At 32.2% G+C, this 16481-nt stretch overlaps 1 protein-coding gene across 9 annotated transcripts in view; it reads right to left on the bottom strand.

Annotated features, from left to right (window-relative positions):
• Positions 1–16481, bottom strand: part of Klc (kinesin light chain) — a 210842-nt gene that overhangs the window by 192769 nt on the left and 1592 nt on the right. For 2 of the 9 annotated variants that reach the window (XM_074126368.1, XM_074126367.1), the window contains exon 1: positions 3575–4043. The exons of the other annotated variants lie outside the window; for them this stretch is intronic. Coding sequence is in view for 1 of the 2 variants with exons in the window: in XM_074126367.1 (XP_073982468.1) it covers positions 3575–3603 (29 nt within the window). In the remaining variant the exon portion in view is untranslated. Of the gene's footprint in view, positions 1–3574; positions 4044–16481 lie in introns of those variants that run through there. 9 annotated transcript variants of the gene reach the window in all.

Raw genomic sequence — 16481 nt, 5'->3', positions numbered from 1 at the left:
CTAAAGCTATAGAAGCAAGGATATTAAAGCAACAAGAGCGAACCAATAAATAGGTAGTCGTATTAAATGTCCACGCACAAGAGGTAGCAAACACTTCTACAGGTGCTCGGCTACTACAGGTAACAGGTTTACTACTAAATGGTATATCTACGTATAAAACCGTACATTTTGTGTTAGTCAGAGGTTAATTTAGCTGGCTGACTGATATATTTAAAAAAAAAAAGGTGGGACCAGTTGAGGGGCAAGGAATAATGGACTAAAAAGTCCTGATGACATACAGTTTGGCCAACTGGGAGAGATATGAGAGACATCAGCTGCACTTAGTGGGGGCCAACTGAGAGAGATAGAATGGAGTAGTGTGTGACTCATACATCCGCCACCCTCCTCTCGCACACAATGGCGGGGCAATCTTTCTACTCCACCCTCCTCTAAAGAGCTGAAGGGAAACATTTTCTAATCAATACTGCAGCGCTAACCACACTTCATACTGCATAGCAACGCCGAAAAATTTGGACACGCAAAAAATGGACGAGATGATTATATTTTAGATGAATTTAAATACAAATTCGATACTAAAATCTAATAAAACTTATTCCGACTTAAAATAAAAAATGGAAAAAAAAATTATTGAAGTAGATTAAAAAATAATTAAATTTATAAAAACAATTTTCAACTTCCACATTAGCCACTTTTTCAAATTGAAGAAGTGTTTGCGGAAGAGACGTTTTAAAAACTCGTTCAACTATTAGTTGTAATATACATATAAGGAGTAGAATCGTACAATTACCTGAAATGATACGTTAGAAGTAAACCTACCCACCAATCCATCTCTAACGAAAACCTTAAATAGAATTTTCCAGCAAAAATATTTCAAAAATTGTAGGTAGTTCAGTATGAACTCAATTAGCACAGAATTTCAAGAAAACTGTTGGAGCTTAGTATGTTCGAGAAAGTATTTAAAATGAATCTAAAAATAATAATAATAAGGGAAGGGATTAGCAATGAGGTTAGCATACTGGACTCCCACGCGGAGGTCCCGGGTTCGAATCCAGCAGCTGACCCTTAGATTTTCTCTTCCTAGGAGCTTCTTACAGCTCACTGTCCGGTGATGGACAGTGTTGTCTGTAACGAGAGAACACTGTCCGGAGGCCGGCAGTGCACTGAAAAAAGCTCCGGGCGCCAATAACCTTAAATGTTGACGCGCCTTAAATCATAGAAAAAAAAATAAGAATAAATAAAAATAATAATAGAAACGATCAAAATTTAAAAATTATGCAAGAAAAAGGGAGATTATAAAACCACCATTTAATTAAGATGGCTAATATTAAGACGTCACTGATACAGGGCGTGGCCAAATAACAATATCGGCTTTCTATAGGCCCAACAGGCCGCCTATATTTTGTTACATTGAATTTTCCAATGTGATTGGTCAAAACTTTACAGTTGATTATTTCTACGAAAAACAAAATTAAAATTTAATCTTTTTAATTTTTCTCTAATAAGTATTTCATGAATTAACGATTTTTTGTAATTTACATCGAATACTTAAAATAAAGATGTTTCTTACATTATATTTTTTATTTCTAATTAAGCGAAAAGCACAAACGTTAGGAATATTGTTATTTTATCCACAAATTTTGTAAAATAATTTTTCTCTAATTGTTGAAGTTGTTTTCAAAAGAATCTGCCATTTTCTAAAATGTAACTTTTGAGTATGGCTGCCATTTTTAATCTTGTACTAATTCTTTTAATGAATTAGGCAAGTTTGATTTGAAAATATCTCTAACAAGTTTTCGAAAAAATACAAGAAATTGGGAAAATACATACCTACCAAAAAAGGCGGTCATGGGTTTGATAGTTTAAGAAAGTATTGTAATTTTAAGCTTTTCTATTATAAGTTTTCTTCAGGAACAATGTTTACAAGGTTTTAAGTAAGAAAATTCTGACATGTGCAAGCAACTTGATTTTCTTTTATCGTGAAAATTGAAATTGAAAAAACTACAAATAAGAAATAAAAGTAACGGAAATGTCAAATGAATTTTCTGGCGGACACTATAAAGAATAATTCTAAAAAGGATTGTCAGGAAAAACAGAATTAATTAGATTCATTCTAAATTTATGCAGAAAACGATGCAGGCAATTGTTTTGAATCCATGCAACATTCCATTCAAGAAAAGATGCAAAAAAAAAATGTAAACATGAGATAAATCTCATGGGAAATAAAACTCTGCATTGCGTCAAAAGTATAAAGCAAGAAATTTTATTCAGTTTGCAATAAAGATGTCAGGAAGATGAACTGAAACTAGCTACTTTTAAAACAGTAATTTTAAGTTCAAAGTTGCAAAGTACCTATTATATGAACCAGATTTTTATAAACTCAATTTACAAATGTTTTGAATAAAACTAGAACCTGACAAGATAAAGCAAGACACCTGGTATTTACCACAAGTAATATATAAAAAAAAAGAGGTCGTTTACACTGTTTAAGGTCAGGTGGAAATAAGTGAAATGGAACGCTGAATTCCATGCTTGGCGTGTTCCGCTTTCAGTATAAATTAAATTGTCTTCACGTTTCAAACAAAGACTACTCTCATTGGCCCCAAAAAAAAGATCATGAATTTAACACAGAAATAAATTACAGTTATCTTATTGTCTTACCTTTTTTTGGTATTGGCAAAAAATGGCCAAATTTAGAAATATAAATTAAAAACTATGAACTGACCCACATTTAATGCGCTAAAAAAAAGGGAGATTTGCTAGAAAATTCACTCAGATAGGTGTTACACATCTATCAGTAATTTTTAATAGTAAATTTGGAGACAATTACAGCATTTTTGGTGGGGCAAAAAAGTTGAAAATCCATTTTACGATTGTGGAATTTCATTTAAAATCAAAATTTTAACAATAAATTTAACATTGGCCGTATGATGGCAATTTTAATGTAAATCTACCTAGCCACACTCCAAGAAGAACTGCTCCTATAATCGAATTTGCCTGATCAAGTTTCAAAAAAAAGAGGCAAGTAAACTGTTTTGTGTTAAAAGAACATTCGGTGGGTTAATTTTTGGGTAAAATATATTTTTTAAAAAGTACTTCGGGGCTAGAGATTATAAACACTACCTATCAATCTGTCTAATTTAAATGAGTTTCAGCTACCAGAGATTTTTTTGTTATTTTATTCACAGCTAAATAGACAAACATTTAATTTCTAAAAATACTTTTTATCAGACAAAGCGAACCTTAAAAACGGTTTTGTTAAGGCGAAAATAATCATAAATAAAATCAAAAATTTGCACAATAAAGGCATTAAAAAAAAAAAAAAAAAGGACAAATCCTGCAAAAGAGAGAAAACTGATAGATCAGCAAAACATTTAATTGTTAACAATTTAAATCAGCACAAAGCTGCTAAAAATGTAAACTTGTATTATCAAAACACCAAGAATGGTAATAATAATAATAATAATAATCGTAATGTCCTTGGCTAGTATAAATAAAATATTTAATTGTTAGCAGACTTTAAAGTAGCCTGATCCATTATTAATATAAAAATATTATAAAATAAAATTATACTTACACTCGATAAGCATTAATAGTTTTTGACATAATTCTACGTAATCACTTTAGAATCCTGTTGAGATGACATCTCAACAAGAAATACTATACAGAAATAAAATCTAGTTATCACTGATGAAACAAAACTAGAGAATAAAAATTTTTAAAAAATGATGAAACTGGTAAAAAAACACAAAACTTGATAAGCGTACCACTGCAACACTCACTAGGCTCAAACTGTCTGCACAGAAAACAAAAAAAAACAAAAATTCTGAGCAAATATGGTGGTGGTGTTTGATAATGATGTTTACTGATGAAAATTATATGAAACCAAAATAATCATCAATCAAGGATGGATATGTTTTAACCAAACAAAAACTTAACCAAAAATGAAAAAAAAAATTGTAGAAAGCACGCGATAATGACGTGTACGGTACTGTAGGCTTTACTGCGCACTGTACGACCGGTGGCAGGTCAGACACTGAGCGACTAGCGCCAGCGGCTACAGCAAACTTCTCCCCACTCTTCCATCTAACTTCCTAAATAAACCCCCCACTCACTATTCGTTTTTGATGTGACGCCCACAATGCCGTTATTGTTCTTAAAAATGACGAAAAAAAGTTTTGTTTCATCTTTCTGAGTGAGTTATAGTTGAGCATAGTTGCAACTGGATCAATTTTTTTTAGTTCTAACTCAAAGTTGGCCCAATTTCAGACGGTTATTTAACCTCTATCAGGTGAGTAAACAAACCATTTTCAAATAGTAAGGTTATAGTTTTCTCTCTTTGCTCAGTATAAACATTAGAAGTAGGGGTAATCTTTCTAGGAAAATAACATTTTGTTACTTATTTCAAGCATTAGTTCTAGATGTGATTAGAATTCCTGTAAAACTGTGCATTAACCTTACATACACAGGGTGATCCATTTAAAAAAAAACGCACCAATCGCTAATAACTTTTTAGAAAAGCGAAATTTCGGCAAAACCCACGAGGTAAACTATATGTTTTTTTGGGTCTAGTTTTCAAATTTTCCACCCCCGATGCTGTATCTTCATTTTCAGGCGAAGTTACGGTCACCTGATTGTGGTTTCTTAAGGGCCACTGGTTTTGACAATGATTATGTGAACTACATAAAAAACTGTGAAAAATGACATTAACCCCTTTTCGATATCCCTAATATTTCTCGATATATTTAAGATCAAAGTTACAATTTTATCTATTCGTGAACGGTTTTCAATATTAATTTTCCACCAGAAATACACGTTTTGGGAGGTCCTCTGACTGCAAAAAATGTTATTGGTGACGCAAATAACAAAAATAATAATAATTGAAGATTTTAAAACATGTAATGGTTCGATTGCAGCGTCTCACGTGTTTGTAGAGAAATCGGTCTGACCGGAATCGTCGTTTGAAATTTCCCACGAAACTGGGAAAAACGGCTACTGAAACTTATCTTTTATTAAAAGAAGTTTATGGCGATGAATGTTAATCACGTGCGCAAGTTTTTGAGTGGTTCAAGCGTTTCTAAGATGGCCGAGAAGACGTCGGAGATGATTGAGTAATCAACATTACTACCGTGAGGTGCTTAACTCCGTGAAAGAGTAAGGAAAAAACGACCCGATTTGTGGAAGAACAAGTCACGGGGTTCTCCATCAAGACAACACGCCGGCTCACACTGCATTGTCTGTCAAGACGTTTCTAGCCAAGTACAACATCCCATGGTTTTAGGCCATCCGCCTTATTCGACCTGGCCCCCCCATGTGACTTTTATCTGTTCCCCAAAGTCAATTCTGCATTAAAAGGAACACGATTTCAGTCCGTTGAAGCTGTGAAAGAAAAAGCGGCAAGCGTCAAGCAGGAGCTCACAGAAAAAGACTTCCAGCACTGTTTCGAACAATGGTATATTCGCATGGAGCGTTGTAGGAATAGGGGAGAGGTGTATATTGAAGGTGATAATAACTAAATATGTATAAATTTAAAATAAAATGTTTTACAGCAATAGTCTCGTTAGTTAATAGCCAGGCCTCGTATGAACACTATTAGCGAGTACAACTATAACTTTTATTTATTAAAATTTATCATTTTTTATTCAGCCATTTTGTATTTGTGTTATTTTAAGAGAGGAAGCGTACTTGTAGGATGCATTTAAAGTGCATTTTTTAAATTTTAATAATGAACAAACCATTGACTGAATTCAACTGCTGCTTAATGAACTATTTGCTTTCAGTTTAATGATTCGTTCATCAAGTATTTAAAACAATATTTAGACCAGTTAAAACTTTAAAAAAAAAAATGCATACATAAATAAATATGCTTGTTTGAACTGAAGCAGCCAACTGTAAAGCCCAAAGCATCTACTTTATGCTTTACTTTCCTAATGCACATGTTCGGCTTCGACTTCAGAATATTTTCTCTTATTTTTTAAAATCTTTAAACAAAACACTTTTAGTAAGCACCCATAATTTATTTACTTTATTATTATTGTAATAGACTTATTAAGCTTTCTAATTAATGTAGAAAAATAATTTTATATCATAAAAATTATAAGTGGTTTCAAAATTTTCGGAGTGGCCATATGGGCACAAGTGACGCTGAACGTTCTGGACATTTGGACATGACAAAGCTAACCGCAAGATGGGTGCCGCGATTGCTCACGCTTGACCAAAAACGAAATCGTGTGAAGTGTTGCAAGGACGGTTTGCAGCTGTTCCAGAAGAATCCGCAGGACTTTAAGCGTCGTTTCTTCACTGTGGATGAAACATGGATACATCACTACACTCCTGAGACCAAAGAACAATCTAAACAATGGGTTACCAAGGGGGAATCTGCGCCAAAAAAGGCGAAGACCGTTCCTTCGGCCGGAAAGATTATGGCGACTGTCTTTTGGGATTCGTAAGGAATAATCCTCATCGACTATCTGGAAAAGGGTAAAACTATTACAGGTGCATATTATTCATCGTTATTGGACCGTTTGAAAACCGAGCTGCAAGAAAAACGCCCACGATTGGCCCACAAAAAAGTCCTTTTCCATCACGACAACGCACCAGCTCAGACCTCAGCAGTTATGGTCGCAAAATTAATGGAAATAGGGTTCCAACTCGTTTCACATCCCCCCTATTCTCCAGACTTGGCTCCCTCGGACTACTATTTGTTCCCCAATATGAAGAAATGGCTGGCGGGAAAAAGATTTTATTCAAACGAGGAGGTGATTGCAGAAACGAATGGCTATTTTTCAGACTTGGACAAATCCTATTATTCGGAAGGGATCAACAAACTAGAGCAGCGTTGGACGAAGTGTATAAGCCTAAAAGGAGACTATGTTGAAAAATAAAAAAAGTTTACCCCAAAAAATTAAGTAGTTTTTATTTTTGCACGGACTTTTCAAACGACCCTCGTATGTTAGTGATATACTGAACACTTGTAACACTGAATAACGAAATGCTGTGTTCAAGTTGCAGTACGACGAGATAAAGAGAAAAAGTGATAATAAAATTCGGGTATTCCCGGGTAGCTCCGGAATACAAAGTAAACCACACCATGAAGTCATGAGAAGTCAACAAGACCAAGTCACTAATAAATGTGCGGGCATAAACCGACAGATTTCTGATCACACTGTCGAAATTAGAAGTGTATTTGTTCTTATTGGTAAATCGTGTTATTTTAAAATAGTGTAAAAAATGAGTTGGGTGAACATCAGAACTTACTTTTGAAATGAAATATCCAGTTAAAATGGATAAAAATAGATTATTATTATTTATTTTTATATATTAATTTATTTGAAATATAAAATGTAAATATTTATAAATTTATATTTATGTAATTGAAGGAGTAGCACACCTAATAAGTAATTCACTCACTGACATTTAGCAATTTCATTAAGAGAACGTCTCGAGCCTAGGAGGGTTGTCAGGAAGAGAGTTCGGGATGAGAGGCGGAGGACTAGTGGATAGAAATATGAGTATAAGAAACCAATCTGTTTACCTCAGATAGAAAAGGAAGATTCAGGTCATTGTGGAGGTTACATTATAAGGAGCGTTTACTATTGCGAACTGTAGGGGACTGAATGCGGTTGTGGTTGAAGCGGGTTAGTTGATACCCAGAATTCGATGTCGGCCATCAAAATCTAAATGGTGATTTGATTTGAGTTGTATAAAGTAGAGCTTATTATTTTGCAATGTCTGTTGCTATATCTGTTGTCTTGGAGATGATTTAGTTAATCAACATGTAGCGGATGTACATCCAGAGATAGCGAACTACATCTTTTACAGTTACCGAACAACACAGCTTCCTTCCAATCGTTAAGACAATTTCTTGTGAAATCGCAGTATCCACGCACTTCTCGACTAGTAAATTCTGTTTACTCACCAAAGAGGTTACAAATAATGAATATAAAAAAATAATAATTTAAAAAAAAGAACTTAATTGCATATAATGGAATAAAATAACAGTCCGTTGACGATAGACACAGTTATCATTAAAATAATAACATTTAATTGGAGACTGCATTAATTAAAAACGAGTGTATGATGAGAAATATCCTGTAATCTTGACGTCACGTCTGTACTTATTGTTCAACTATAATGACAAAATTATTTATCTGTTACTCACCTAGTAACTTCCTTTAGGTTTAATTTAATTTACAACGTCTTGAAATAGAAGCATTCCCATTATTTTTAAGGATATTTATAGAAATAATTATTAAAACTGTCCGGTAGGACATATATTGAGCCTTGGCAACACTGAGTGTTGTCAGGTGCTATCTGACGTTTCCACTTGAAAGTTTGACATTTTTGACCATAACCTTCTTCAGAACGTTTTGTTATTTGAGCGCGATTTGTGTTGTTTACAGTCACTTGAAAATTGTGTCTCAGCGAAAAAATGGAATTAACTCGTGAAAATTTTCGTGCAATGATTTATTACGACTTTCGACGTGGATTATCAAGACAGGAGTGCATCGATCAACTTACTTCCACATTTGGCGATAAAGCCCCATCCTTTGCCACTGTGAAACGCTGGTATAACGAATTCAATCGTGGTCGTCGTTCGCTCACCGACGAAAGTCGTCCAAAATCAGTTGTTGTGTCAGAAAACATTGATGCTGTGCAAAAACTAATAATGCAAGATCGTCATGTGACATACTGTGAGATTGAGGCTACCTTAGGCATTAGTTCCACCAACATAAGTAAAATATTGCATGATCATTTAGCCGTGAAATAGGTTTGTTCTCGTTGGATCCCACATAATCTGACAAAATCTCAAAAAGATGCTCGTGTCGATTGGTGTAAACAAATGCTTAAGAAATACAATGGCGGCGCTTCAAAAGACGTGTATAAGATTGTCACAGGTGACGAATCATGGATATATGCGTATGAGCCGGAAACTAAACAGCAGTCGACTGTATGGGTGTTTCAAGATGAACCAAATCCAATAAAAGTTGTTCGCGCTCGAAGCACTTCGAAACAAATGGTCGCCTGTTTTTTTCGGGAAAAACTGGTCATGTGGCAACAGTGCCTTTAGAGGAACGTAGAACGGTCAATTCTGAATGGTACACAACCATTTGTTTGCCGGAAGTCTTCGATGAAATAAGGAAAACAAACTTGCACCGTCGGATCACTCTTCATCAAGACAATGCCAGCTGTTACACATCTCGTCTTTACAAAGTGGTTCGAACGCATGCAGAAGTGTATAGATCATAAAGGAGAATATTTTGAAAAACAATAAAGTCATTTTCAATGAAAAATTACTGGTTTTTTTTATTATTAGGCTCAAAATATAAATAGTGCCCCTCATATAAGGGTTGTTCGTCAAAAAGTTCACGAAAAAGTATAAGATTGAAAAACACCCAACTTTGATATTTTTTTTCTCTTTTTTTATAAAAGATAAAATTCCTAAATTTTCTTTAAAATATAGAGCAAATCCTTATTTATAACTGTATTTCTTTGTAACAACTCAGATCAAATAGATTTTAAGAAAAAAGTTGCTGAAAGTGAGTAAAAAAACAGACATTTTCGGCAAAAATTCAATATCAAAGATCTGTAAAACTTAAGTAGAATAAGAAAAGTAAACAATAAAAACTAATAATCAAAAAGGTATTGTGACCTTTAACCTTTATTTGTTTGGTAATGGGCAAACAAATACATTAATGTAAGTTTTGGTATTTCATTATTTGAACGTTACACGAGAATAAATTACAAATAACGATATCGAACTCTATACAAGTAATGTGTTTTTAATTTCCACTACAATGTTATACAATGTTCGTGAATTATTATTTTAGTAATTCACTGTAAACTGTAAACAGATGAGAAAATCAATTTAAAGATATTATCTCTTTCTCTCCAAGTACCTGTAAATCCATTATCATCTAGAATCTATATATTTAGATGGATTCTTTTCTTTTATAAGTATTTCGTCAAATAAGCCTGCTTCTTTTATATCTGTCAGTTCTTGGTTAAATTAACTCAAAAAACTATAGCAAAGTTAATTAGAAATAAATCAAAGAGTGGCTTATCAGAACGATTCTCGTACTATTTTAGGCATGCTTTTGGGGTAAGAAAAAATCAGCCAGCAACAGTCAACGATTCGCCTGCTTGCATATAGGAAAATTCAGCGAGCAAATGTGAACGACTTGTCAAATTTATGTCTTGAAGCAAGACCGTACGACATATTTTTGTGACATCTTCGTACCGCTTAAATAACCTGATGACAGAAAGTAAATAAAAAATGCTTGAACAAAATGAAGTTTTTAAGTACTAGACTCCCATCGGCGGTAACAGAATGACAAAAAGTTGTCTACTACTCTTGAAGAATAACTTTTTAGACCGAAAAAATGATTGATTGGAGATTAAAAATCACAATGTTACTCGCCATCTTTGCAAGAATAAAAAAAGATAAAAATAAACATATTTCACTTCTTTTTTATAATAAATTAAAAGAGAAACTTAAATAAAGGACTCGCCAAGGCCTCCTTAGAAATCAATATTGAGGCATCATTAACAAGAAGGGTGGAAATTATAAAGCAGCTGTGAAGAATGACTCAGTAATAAAAAAAATGGTGGTCCCCTTCTTGACATGTACTGCAGTCGAGCTATTATTTTATTTAAAATTTAAATAGTCTCCTCCAAGAATAAGATTTTATTGTTTATGTTTGCCAAGTACCCCAGAAATTGCCTAGTATTTCCTTAACATCTATTAAAACAGAGGTTTGCCTTTAAGAGTTATAGTATTAAAGTTTGCCCATTTCAATTATAATAAATTTGTCAAAGTTTGTACTTATGTTAGGACATGGTATGTCTTCAATAAAGGGGAAATATTCTTGGAAGTCCACAGCAGAACTACTAAACTCTTACTATGGCGATGAGGATGGACCTCATGTCTTAAAGAATTGCTGTTAATTACCTTCCACACATTAACCAAACTCATTACTAGCTAAAGAGAGAATTTTTTTTATCTAAATAATAAAAAGTAGTAATCAAAATCACTAAGTTAATGACTTAGATTCCAGTTAATAAAGTTAAGTTTCTTCAAAATCACTAATTAACTAGAATGAAGAGGTTGGCCATGGAGTAAAATGAAGGCCGTGTTTAATATTTTTGAAAATATTCAGAATTTTGAAACGATGCAGACATTAACGATTTCTAAACTGATAGACAATTGTAATCATTATTTGAAAATAAAATAAAGGTCCAAGCTTTTGTGTAAGGCTATGTCTTATAAATAAAATTAATAGAATGAATAAATAAAATGAATAGAAGAATAAAATGATTTGGTAAACAATTTGTCCACTTTAGAAGGCTTAATCAAATATTTAAACTGACAATACGGATGTAAAAATCATTACAAATATACTGTCATACCATGAAAATAAAAATATTTTCTAATAGATGAGTTTAATTTTTAATTTAATTATTTTCTAATATTTTATTTTATTTTGTGTGGTAGAGAATCTCATTTGTTTACTGCAGTAAACATTACGAACCTTGAATCCATGTCTATTTGTTATTGTTTATTTTTCTAGAATTCTATTGTATAATTCCTTTAATAGAACTTATTTTATTATTTCAATGAACTTCTATTATTATTATTATTAATAGGTTTTTAAATCCATAATTAAAAATAAACATATATAAAAATCAAATCTAATCAAAATTTTGATTAGTAATTTTAAAATTAATTTTATGATTTTAATGAAAAGTGACTTTTATTTTTTATCAACAGCTGAAAAAAATCGATAACTTGATCATTACTTCTGAGTGAAATCTTTTCGATCTAATGATCATTTGTGAATAATATTTTTTAAAATCAAAAATAGAAATTTCGATTGACAAAATTTCTTTTTTTTTTTACCCAAAAGAAGAGTTGGAGTTGCATTTTGAAAAATAATTTATTTCGAAAATGTACAATGTAAAAGAAAAACAGAAAGAATCGAAATATCAAATATTGAGAAACAAATGGATTTTGTTTTGATTTAGCTGATTTTTTTATTTTTTGAATACAATTTTTTTCGATCAAGAAATATTATTTTTAATTGAAAAAAGTATTGCTTAGAGAGTGATAATTATTTTTAATGAAATCAATAAAACAAAAACAAAAGATTTTTATTTTGATTAATAAATTAGGCATGATTTTTAAAATTTATTGATCAAAAATAATGATTATTTCATCATGATTTGAGGGGAAAAAATAATTATCGATTATTAAAAGATAAGCCAGAGTAACACTTTCGATTCTTATCACCACAATAGCCTTTTTCTTAATCGATGTGATTGATATCTTCTAACGAGACGACCGTTTCATAACAGTAAATAGTAGTTTCATTCATTGAGTTAATCGGGGGGAAAACTTGATCTTAAATCAGTTTTTGCAGGATGCCGATTTCGATTTGCTAGATTTTACATGGCACGCTTAGAAAGCGAGCTTTCAGGGTAAATCTGAGAAAGAGAGCTCTGTTTACAAACAAAAAAGAACTGGAAGGTTGAATTTGAACGAATGTTTTTATGAAGGGCTAGAATATGGAGAAAAAAATATAAAATTGGTCATAACATGGCATAAAGCAGTTAAGATTAGGGACTCAGAGGACTGAACTCTGACGTAACTCTGTGCAGATTGTACTGGATAGTTCCCCCTCTTTAGTCTGTCCAGTGCGCTAGAATGGGGGGAAAGCTTCGATCTCTATGCCCCCTAGAAGAGAGAGAGAGAATGAGAGATAACCAAAGAAAGCTCTCTCTCAAGATTCTCTTGTATTTTCCTAAACGGAGAGTAATGTTGCCATAATGTTAGACAAGAAAATTGGGATACGTCCAGAGGATATTACAGAAGGTATGGGATCCAAGGCAAAACTGCAGTAAGTAGGGAAACCTTATAGCCAAGACGTGCACAAAATAATACTTCTCTGTCCTTAGCAACCCACATCACATACACAAAATACCTACACAAGGCACAACTCTGCAGTTAGAGGAAAACACTTTCACCATTACTAAATGTAAACTTTAGTATTAGTAATTGTTTCAAATAAAGTTATAACAATTTTTTTTTTACTATCTCTATGTAAGGACAGAATTGCAATCATGTCAGCTATTTTATCAAAAAATAAAAATCGTAGATAGTTGAAACATTATATTAAGATCTTAGTTATGCTAATAATAACTAAGAACTAATTCACTCAACAGTATTCGCACACCTCAGCCACGTAATTATTGATTCTGAATATTCAAATCTTTCATTTTTATGAGTTATCTTTTATCCGTGTGCTTTAATTTACAAGAAATAGCCGAAATAGTATAAAAATGCTAGGACTAGCAAAAGGAAGGAATGCCAAATAATACCAAAATACTTCCTAGGCAGGAATAAATAAGTTCCTTCAGGAATCTTAGCGTTTCTAACAGAACTGCAGCTAATCTGGATCTAATTTCTGATTGGAGAACCAAGGTGCAGGCTAGGAACCCTGGTGATTGTTCCTTGGTGGAGGCTAAAGTACGGTAAGTTTTAATAAATAGTCGCTCTAAAATAAATTGTAAAAGTTGGCTTTAAAAATATACTTAAAAAAGCTTAAAATACTGCACAAAATAATAAAATGTCAACTAAATATCATAACAAAAATAGTGTCACAATGTTATTTTAGCCTATATATTATAAACCACAATATCCGCTGGCTAACCTACTAAGCAAAAGGTCATTAACTTTCATTTATTGATTTAAATTAATTAATTCACCAAATACTCTTAAATAATTAAAGCATTCGATTTTAACAGGATAAATTAATTTTGGTAAGTTCGAATTTTTCACTTAATATTATGTATTATTTTTTTATTCCATTTTTTATTCAAGGGCTTCTTTGTAGTACTGCCGGCCTCCAGACAGTGTTCACTCGTCACAGACAACAGTGTCCATCACCTGACAGTGAGCTGTAAGAAGCTCCTAAGGAAAAAAATAAACTAAGGGCCAGCAGCAGATGTCTTATTATTTTTTTTTTCTTTAATTATTTTGACTTTTCGAACCGTTTATTATTATTATTATTATTATTATTATTCGCCAATGAGAAGGAGGTGAGATTGGAGGAGGCTCCTCCAACAACTCTCAAGTTCTATAAAAAGTAGGTGCCCCCATTTCTTAGAGGTATCTTCTTAAACCACAATATTACCGATGAACCAATCAAATCTCTGAGAGAAGTCAATGAAAGACTGCTGCATTATAATAGTTGTTTCATCAGAACTACTGTGCTAGAAAAATCAGGAGAATAGAACAAACTAAGAATCGTGGAATCCAATCGCAAAATAAATAAATAAATAAAAATAAAAAGATAGGCAGCTGTCTGTTCTCATTCACATAGAGAAGATAAATCTCTTTTGAAGATTCGGCATTTACAAATGAAGGGTAAAGGCAGAATAGCGACTTCAACTTCTTGCTATCAATGCAAGCACATTAACTCACAAGTTTCGAAAATTTAGGTATACATGTATATAGTTATTTATTTAACAAGTGTGGAAAGTAGTACTTTTCCTCACGCGAGGCAGGGTTTGCACGCACGAGCGAGCGAAGCGATGCGAGTGCAAGTGCAAATTGCCGAGTGTGAGGAAAATACTTTACACTAGAGTTAAATATTATATTTTTTCTGCAACCATTTATTAACTAATAAAATTAAAAATTTCATTTTTACAGTCTACAAAAAGTAATTTATTTATTATAAACATTTATTGTTATATTACAATTATTTACATTACTTACGTATTTACATTACTTATTACATTTACTTATTACGGACAGTGAGCTGTAAGAAGCTCCTAGGAAGAGAAAATCTAAGGGTCAGCTGCTGGATTCGAACCCGGGACCTCCGCGTGGGAGTCCAGTATGCTAACCTCATAGCTAATCCCTTATTAGAGTTTTACAGAAAATATTTATGTTAATAACAAAACTTCTTATATCAAGGAAGCACAATAAAGTTTTTCCACTCACTTGTGCGGAAAGTGACACTAATGGGAATTTCCCCCCACTAGTGTGGGAAGTTGGGCATTACACAGCTGATTTTAATTGAGTAATGAGAACTTCCCTACATGGTTGCAGAAAAATATTTATTTTAATGTCTATTCTAACTTGTTATTTATTTGAAACATCTTATTTCAAGTATTCAATTTGTAACTTATTTTAAAATACATTTACTGTTTAAAACGCGAATATTTTTTATTTATTTCTTAAAAAAGAAATATTTTAATCGTTAAATACGATCCCATATTACTTCTATCCCCTTTTAAGATCTCTAGTGAGGGCATAATAACCCATTGGTTCATTGCCCAAAAAAAAAAAAAAAAAAAAAAAAAAAAAAAAAAAAAAAAAAAAAAAAAAAAAAAAAAAAAAAAGATCTCTAGTTTGTTACTTTTAATCCACTTCTCACTTTTCTTTATGATGTAACTACTATTAATGTGTTTTTATATTGTATAGGGCAATGTCGCTGAAAAACAATAATTGATCGATAGTTGAAAATAAAAACAAAATATTTTGTTAAAAAACAAATCGCAGTATACTCCTGTGGACTAACCCCTTATTTTAGAATGCTTCTGTAATTATAAGGCGGTTTTGGGCACAGAAGAAAGATGTGGTGGCATTTCTTATGAACAATGTTCTCGCTCAATCAGAAGATTTGTTCGTGAATATGGCCACCAAGGATTCTAACTAACAAATGTAACAAATAAGAAGGGAAAACTAATTTAGTCTTAAGATTGAGGTTTGAATTTGCTCTGGAATCTGTGATATCTTATAATTTATTACTACATTTGAAGATGACCATTCAGAAACTGTTCGATAATCTTGAACGTTTTTTGAATTTTGACTGTAATTGTGATAGTAATTTTAATAATGTTATGAGTTAGTAAAACACAGAAAAAAGAAAATAGTAAAATGAATACAAACATCCACAGAATAATGAACAATAAGAAAAACAAGACAAAGAATACAGGATAACAACAATCTGTCATTAAAAAAATTATGAAATTCTCTTCTAGGGAAAAATAAATAAAATAAAAGGAAGGGCATAGCAATATAGTTGAGGGAAATCCACTGATGATGGCCAAAGGAATTGAAATGTGTAGAGAAGTTGATAAAATATCGATTTTTAGTATTACAATTGATAATCAACCTTATCATAAAGGACCTTAGTATTTAGTAAAGGAAACGAGGAAGAAGCAAGGACACTAAATCTCTGGAATTCTAGCTGAGTCTAATTAAATGGTATTGATTATTTGAAACCATTCTTCCAAAAGTACACTGTCCGTGATGAACTAGGCTAATAATAATGTGCACACATCTTAGAAAAAATTCTAAATCCCTAACATTAAGGGATTAGAATTTAATCTTTTTGTGAAATAAATTAGCCCGTGAGTACTTATCCAAAAAAAAACATGCACTCATCATTGAAACAGATCATACGTTTATTACTTTT

This window comes from Rhodnius prolixus, unplaced genomic scaffold (genome assembly GCF_049639745.1).
Source record: "Rhodnius prolixus isolate KJV_2025 unplaced genomic scaffold, Rpr scaffold_3, whole genome shotgun sequence".
Classification (NCBI taxonomy): Eukaryota; Metazoa; Arthropoda; class Insecta; order Hemiptera; family Reduviidae; genus Rhodnius; species Rhodnius prolixus.
This window is presented reverse-complemented; position numbering and strand designations above follow the sequence as displayed.